Source organism: Prosopis cineraria, unplaced genomic scaffold (genome assembly GCF_029017545.1).
Source record: "Prosopis cineraria cultivar Desert tree isolate PC_DT_omini unplaced genomic scaffold, ASM2901754v1 PC3, whole genome shotgun sequence".
NCBI classification, from domain to species: Eukaryota; Viridiplantae; Streptophyta; class Magnoliopsida; order Fabales; family Fabaceae; genus Prosopis; species Prosopis cineraria.
Genome location: NW_026555334.1, coordinates 38,319,073 through 38,327,131, shown reverse-complemented (window position 1 = coordinate 38,327,131; position 8,059 = coordinate 38,319,073). Strand labels below are relative to the sequence as shown.

Genomic DNA, 8,059 nt, shown 5'->3' with positions numbered 1-8,059 from the left:
ACATAGTTATTTTAAGACATGAAACTTTAAAATGGTCCTTGTAAATTTCATTACTGGATGATGAAATTATATACTGGGCTTAGCACATTAATTTAATGTTGGCCCACTGTAAACCGAGGCCGAATAATATTATTGCATTTCTATGTCTGTCTGTATGTGCATTTTTTTGACCGGAGGTGTGTGTATGTATATTGCCAACGTAAATTAATTTACGAGCCTGAATAATTAATTTTCGGGGAGACAATACGAAATGAAGCAGCTGTAATTTTTCAGTGACGAGGCTATATCGTCTCCTCGAATCGAAGACGTCAGAAATCTGCAGAAGAGTGGAGAGCAGGATCACAGCCAGTCAGCCAGAGTTTCAGTGACTAGAGAGACCTAACCAGAGAAAGATGGAAGCCAAACCCACTGAAATCAGCAGCTCGAAGATGTTTGGTGGGCACAACAAGAGGTTTAAACATTTTAGCCCTACCCTCGGCTGCTCCATGACTTTCCATATCTACTTCCCACCTTCTTCTTCGCCATCTCACAAATTCCCTGTAAGTCCTTGCTTATCTCATTTCACCTTTTACCCTTCTTTTTTCATTCCGGCAAAATTTTCGAGTTGAATAACGAATTGATTGATCTGAAGCTATAGTTAAACAAACTCAACAATCAATTTTGTGGAAATGAAATTGACTTTCAGATCTCCTCACAATCGACAGCGGAATATTTTGCAATTCCGGTGATTGTGGTGTGTATGATATATTGATCTGACGGCTTTTTGAAGTTTTACTTCGTTTATGAAATTCTCAGCAATTTGTACATTACCTCTCTTACCCGCGTGCCAATTTGGTCCTATATGATATGTGTACATCAACCTTCAAAGTCTTTGGTTTCAATGTGAAAAGGTGCTCTACTGGTTGTCCGGTCTCACTTGTTCCGACGAGAATTTTATAATCAAGTCTGGAGCTCAGCGTGCTGCTTCGAATGAGGGTATTGCTTTGATTGCCCCAGATACATCTCCAAGTAAGTTAACATCACCTCAAACCGTTCAATTTTGAGCGGGGCAACATAGCAATGAAGCAATGCTTTAGTTTTGTTCACAAGAACTGATTCATATTCTATTTGAGGTTGTGAGGTTTTTCTAGAAAACAAGAAAAAGGCGGGAGGGAGGGAGGGAGGGAGAGAGAGATACTGTTTTGGAAGTTTGAAACTATATTTCACTGATAACAATGAGAAAAATGTTGCAAACTGCTTAACGGGAAACTGCCCCTTGTGCACTAGATGGACATTTGAGAATGCTTGCTTATCACTTTTATATATGTGATTGTATAGATGGGATACAACTCTGTTCTGATTTTTAACCTCATAATCTAGGAGGCCTGAATGTGGAAGGAGAAGCTGACAGCTGGGATTTTGGTGTAGGTATGCTGAGATCATTTCAGAAAAAATTGCTTATCCTTTTCCTTTGTCTTGTTGTTGTTCTGTTTGTGTATGTTAATTAGAAGATTTCTAGAATGCATTAATTCATATAGAAACTCAACATGTACGAATAGACATGAGAAAGACAGATGGCAAGTCATGTTATCTACCTCCTTATTTCAGCCTGTTTGGGACATTGCTGCTTCATCTTCACTTTTTGATTTGGAAAAAAAAAGCTTATTTTTGTTGGGAAGAAAGTACTGTGCAGAACAGCTCTAAAAAGCTATAGGTTTTGCTCAATAACTACCATTAATATGTTGTTAATTGTTGCTAAACAATTTTTTTTTTTACGGAAGATTTTTTTTCTGGGTTGATGTTCACAGAAGATATCTCAGTTGCAAGTTGAGAATTGTTATTGCGTACGGATATATATGTACAATATATTCTTATTTTATGTGCATGCAACTGTGCATATGCTCATTCTTGAACAGGTGCTGGATTTTATGTCAATGCCACACAAGAGAAGTGGAAGAATTGGCGCATGTATGACTATGTTGTCAAGGAACTACCAGAGCTTTTAACTGATAATTTTCCACAGCTTGACACGTCTAATGCTTCTATATTTGGTCATTCTATGGGCGGACATGGTGCTTTAACAATCTACCTGAAAAATCTGAATAAATATAAGGTATAGATGATTATGCAACTGTGAGGTCATGGTTTTAATGTAAAACAAAACAAAGTGACACATAAAAGGAATAATAATAAAAAAGAGGGACATATTCAAAAGGCTGCCAAAGGCAGACCTTGGGCCTATTTGGCCTGTTGGGGCTAATACCTGATGTGCTGAAGGAGGAGTGCTCTTGCGTCAATCTCTTGCTTTTTAATGGTCGAGGGACATGATTAATTGTTTTGAGCTGGTGTTGTTAGATAGTGGATCGTCTTTCATTGTATTTTTAGGGCAGCACCACTTTCTGTGCAATTTGGAATTCTCTGTTCATAGATGTGTGGGATTTAATGTGTCGTTACAGAAGGAATTAAGCTTCTCAGGAGGATCATAAACATTTGGTGGTTTTAAGTTCTAACTTCTAACTTAGGATTTGAATGTTAAAAGGAAAAAGGAAAAAAATGAAACTTGAATTCTTTGGTGTTCATGGCTTCATAGGTACAACCTACCTTGTTTTGTCGGGACCAGCTGGAAAAGATGAGAAGGTCTCTCTTGCTATGGTTCATGTTACTGACTAGCTTCAACTCTGCTTTCTTGCTTCAAATATTTTGTTTGATGGAAAATAAAAATTCCCTTATTTGTTATTTTTCTTTTCTATTTGATGGCAGGACTTCTTGACACACCAAATATTGCATGAACAATGTCTCTTAACACCTCAAGAAACTTTTATGCATTAGCATGTGCTAGAACTCAGCAAATTGTGCCTTTTCAATGAAATAAGATGGTTACATCCTTCAGTAAAGGCACTTTTATGTTATATACAAAATTGTTGTGGCTATATGAAATCAGATTGTAATGCAATTTTCTTCAGTTCGGAGGTTTTGGACTTATGGAACTTCATTCTCTGATGCGATACAGACAGAACCATAGTCATGATGAGAACATCAGTAATCATCTTCATTCTAACTTATTCTCTTCTTTCTGGTTCCAGTCAGTTTCGGCCTTTGCACCCATTGCAAATCCTATAAATTGTGCTTGGGGACAGAAGGCATTTACAAATTATCTTGGTGGCAATAAATCTGAATGGGAGGTAATTTTGACGAGAATCTGGCGTGTTCACTGCGGCATAAATATTTGGTTACACCATTTTTTTATTTGAAAATGCAGGATTATGATGCCACTTGTCTGATAAAAAAGTTCCATGACGTGCGTGCCACCATCTTGATTGATCAGGTAAGAGAACGTGTTGTTTTAGATAAAGTTGATTAATAATTGTAGAACACGTCTACGGGATTTTATTAGGATGGTTGTATTTGACACTGTTGTGTTTAAAAATTCAGTTTCAGCAACATTATATGATTCATAGACATTTATCTCCTAGCTTTAGCCTCCTGGAACTGTTGGCTCTTTCAGGGGGAAGATGACAAGTTTCTGAAGGATCAATTGCTTCCTCACAAGTTCGAAGAGGCTTGCAGGAATGCCAATGTTCCGCTGCTCTTGCGGTTTCAACCTGGTTACGATCACTCTTACTTCTTTATTGCTACCTTCATAGATGATCACATCCATCACCATGCTCAAGCTCTTAGGCTTTCCTAAGTTGTCTTCACTATGAAGATCTTTAACTGTTCCGTCTGCTTTGAACTGAATTTACTGGTATGGTCTATGGACTTTTCGCTTGCGAGTGATTCCATGGGTTATATGAATCCCCAGGGACTTTTTGCCTGACAGTGCCTTGCTCGTTGTGCTTATTGTATCTTTCCTGAGAAGTTGAGTAATGCAAATGAACCAAGCGAGACCTAATGCGTGTTTGGTATTTTGGGAAGCTAATATATAAGGTGCTTGGTTAATTTTGTATTTCTGAAGAAGTTATAGTTACTAGGAAAGAATAAGGTATTTAGATATTATTTAAAAATTACTTTTGTGAGGAAAGCATGAGCGTTAACTTTTCATGAAGGCTAGATTTTTATGTTATGTTTAATTGAAGGGGAGGGGAGGGGGAGGAATCTCTCTCAATCCCTCCAACTTGGAGGTGGAGGTTTAGATGGGAGGGAAAGAAAATTAATAAAAAAAAAATTTCCTCCCATTACTTTTGCCAAACAAGAGGAGGGGAATGGGATAAGGGGAAGGAAGGAGCTTGTTTGGCAAAAGGGAATGGGGAAAATTTTAATGAAATTTTCTTTGTCCTTCCTTTCCTTTCAACTAAACAATGTGATAGTGAAGTTGGCAAGATTGGATTTCATTAGAAGTTAAGATTTTTAACAATCCAAGAAAAATTGATTTCATTACTTCCCAAAAACTTCACCCTACTTAAATATGCAAAATCAAAACTAGCATGGCACAATCTTTGGGAGTGGTTTATTGCAGACAAACAATTCAATAATGGTCAGAGAACATGGGTTGGATCGCGGACGGTGAAGTTTGAGTAGAAATGCTGAATAGTATTATTTTCATTTTAATTCATAAGATATTTTTATTAAAATTACACATTAATGATGATGAAGTGCAGTAAAGACAGTTTACTATTTTAATTTATTTATAAACTTTTAAATATACGCTTCATTAATAAGAGAGAAGAAAATAAATTTATTTAAGGAATAAAATAATAAAAAATAAAATTACAATAATTATCATTGATCAAATTTTATTTTTATTAAAATATTTTATATTGAGACATCAAATCAAGTTAAACTTACCTTAAAAATATCTTCTAAAGTAAAGATGGGGGAAGTGATAATAAGTTAATTATAAATAAATATAAAATATCAAGGGATTGAAAAATAAGGATCTTACAAGAATATTATTAAAATTAATTTTTTAACACTGACGTTTTAAAATTTTAATACTCATTCTATCATGTTTTAATACTAAAGTTTTTAATTTGGTATTAATATTTTTACAATGTCCTTACTTATTATTCTTCCTATAATATCCATTAATACACTGTTGTGAAAGATAATAATAACAATTACAAAATACTAAATGGAACTAATTATGATCTGATGCTTGATAATTAATGAAGCTGGTGAAAACTAGTAATTTATTTTACGTTATAACATAGTAAATGTTTATAAAATTACAAAAATTAAACTACTGCATGTACCAATAATAACCACATCTAATTACGTCATTGACTCACTGGAATAAAGAAATGATTAAGTTATTAATTTTATTTGAAAATAAAATAAACTATCAATGTTACTTTTATTTAATTGAAAAAAAAATCAAATTTGCATTACATTATCTTTCATGGTTAATAAGTTTAAATAGTGATAATATTATAAAAACATAATTAATATCCTATTAAGTGTTTTATATTAAGGTATTGTTTGAGATTTTTTTTTATGGAGTGGGATGGCTTCTGCACCATTGTTTGAGAAATTTTTTTAAAAGGTGAACAAAATCAGATCATGTCAGATTTCATAAGGAACCTGCAATCTAAGGGCGGATGATTATAAATAATAAGATTCAAATTTTTTTGAGAGGCCTGATGAGCGAGCATGTCCGCACATCTAGAGTGAAATGATTTGAGATAGCTTTCCAAATCATCCTAGTTATTTTAAACCCATTTTTTTACCATCCAATTTGAGGGGTCAAGGATGGAATAATCAAATATAAATAACATTATTTTAAAACTATCCTCATTCTTCCCATTTCTTCTCACTCTTTCACTTTCTTTCATTCCAATATTAAACAACATAATTATATCCAATTTAAATATATTAATTTTATGATAATTTTTAAATACAATCATTTATTCTTCCAATAACAATTCTAAATAATGGGATTTTACCTTCCATTTCACTCTATCCTACTCCACTTCATTTCATTAGTGATCATTCTTTTCGATTTCATTATATACTCTCAAATATATCCTAAAAACTAAATAATTTTTCTAGAAAGCTTTATAATAAATACTAAAGGGATTATATATTATAAAGTATTCTCTTTTGTCCAAAATATAAACATTTTTTAATAATAATCAGCCTAATAAAATTCTTATTCTCATAAAAATATATATTATTTTTTCTCCTTAGTTCAAATTTATAATGAATGCAGAGAAGGTTATAAATTTACAAATATAAAAATATACTCCATCCATTAAAAAATATAAGATATTTTTAACTATATCTCACCCTTCAATAAAGTAGTTACCTATATTTTAACTAACCCTAACTTTTTATATCTTTTCCTATTAAATATCTTACAATAAATATAAAATCATTATCAATAGGGATATTTTGAAAAACAAAAGGCAATGATTACACCTTAAAAAACTAAAAATACCTTCTATTTTTAAATATTTAACTCTTCAAAAAATACTTTATATTTTTGAATGAAAGGGATATAGTAATAAATATAAAAAGTAAAATGCGAATTTTTTTTGCAAGTGCTAAATTACTTATGTTTTAAAACAAGATTAATGGAAAGAAAATACCTACTTATATTCTAGGGGAAATTATAACAAAGGACTTGGAGGCAATGGTATTTATTGGAGAGGAGCTTGAAATCTCTAATTATTTAGAAAGACCAAATATTAAAATGTAAATTCAAAAATACTAGATTATCCTAGGCTCTAGTCAAATCTTCTGCATTCTTGGAGATACACAGTTCTCATAGTACTTAGAATCAAAGTCAATAGGAATCACAACTTCAAATTGAAAACCTTAATACCAGTGCTATCATCGCTTCTCTTCACCCAAAACCCACCTTTCTCATTCCACCGTTCAAGGGAATGAGGCTGAAGAGTGCCGAGGAAGATTCCCCTGCCCATTGATTTTTAACATTTTTGCTTGCTTCTTAATTGAATGTAAATTATAGTTGCGAATATTGCATTTTATTTTAATTCTTATAAATAAATAAGATAACATCTATAATAAAATAATAAAAAAGAGACAATGGACAATAGAAAATAGTAAAATTATAAAAGCAATCTCTATAAAATAATAAGAATGAAAATAAAAAAATATTTTATAACAAAAAAATAAATATATAAAAAGTTAAAAGGTCTTAGATATAAAAATAAAAAAATAACATAAATACAATCAAGCTATATTACAATCTAATATAATAATGAGTTATAAATATTTGAATATCTCAAAATAACATCATGATGATGATGATGATGTAATTAATCTAATATTGTGATTCAAAAACTTCAAGATAATATAATCTAATATTTAATATTAAAATTTAAAGATTGTAAAATAATATAATAATAAATAAGATGACAATTAATATTCAATCTTTAAATAATAATAATAATAATAATTTAAGAATATATAAAATTATTGATATGGATCATGGTATAATTGAGATTATAGAAAAATCTTAAATGTATAGGTTTATATATATAAAAAAAAAAGTAAAGATAGAGTAGGAGGTTAGAAAAACTTAAAAGAAGGAAAGAGAAAACAATAGAGGTTGATTGAGATTTATAAAGATAATTTTATTAAACCTTAGTGCTTTAAGAATATAAATCTTTGTTTGTGAGCCTAATTCAAATCTCTACTAACTGCTATATATTGCAATGCTTGGGAGCCTAACTTGAATCTCTACTAACTACTACGTATGTTACAATTCTTTTGCCTGCTCATGATGGCATCTGATCTGTAATAGTTCCCCCCCCCCCTTTCTCTCTCCATGGTTATTGATTCCTCTGTCTTCATGCATACGGTCCCACAACTACTGGTTGCTACTGTTCACTCTCTTCAAAGATAAAAAGGCATGGACATTTACATGCATTCAATTTGTTAGCATCAATGATGACTGATTAATCGCTTGCATGGCCTCACGGTACCGTCTTGTTTTATGAAAACATACGATGGCTAAGAATCTTGATATTATAAGTTAATTCGGAGATACATGACGTGCGGGAATGTTCAACGGAAATTATAGGAAAGAAGTTTCAAGATCTAAATCTAAGGTTGATATCTATTGATTCTTTATTGCAAGTACATATGATATTCTAATCATTCAAAATTATTTTTA

The 8,059-nt window shown here is 31.7% G+C and overlaps 1 protein-coding gene across 1 annotated transcript; it reads left to right on the top strand.

Annotated features, from left to right (window-relative positions):
• The first annotated feature begins 209 nt into the window (after positions 1-209).
• On the top strand, positions 210-3,918 carry LOC129304495 (S-formylglutathione hydrolase). The gene is made up of 7 exons (XM_054944179.1): positions 210-539; positions 891-1,008; positions 1,360-1,407; positions 1,896-2,092; positions 3,063-3,161; positions 3,239-3,304; positions 3,485-3,918. Exons 1-7 carry the CDS (start codon positions 393-395, stop codon positions 3,665-3,667), a joined length of 858 nt encoding a protein of 285 aa, XP_054800154.1. The 5' UTR covers positions 210-392; the 3' UTR covers positions 3,668-3,918.
• Positions 3,919-8,059: the final 4,141 nt, after the last annotated feature.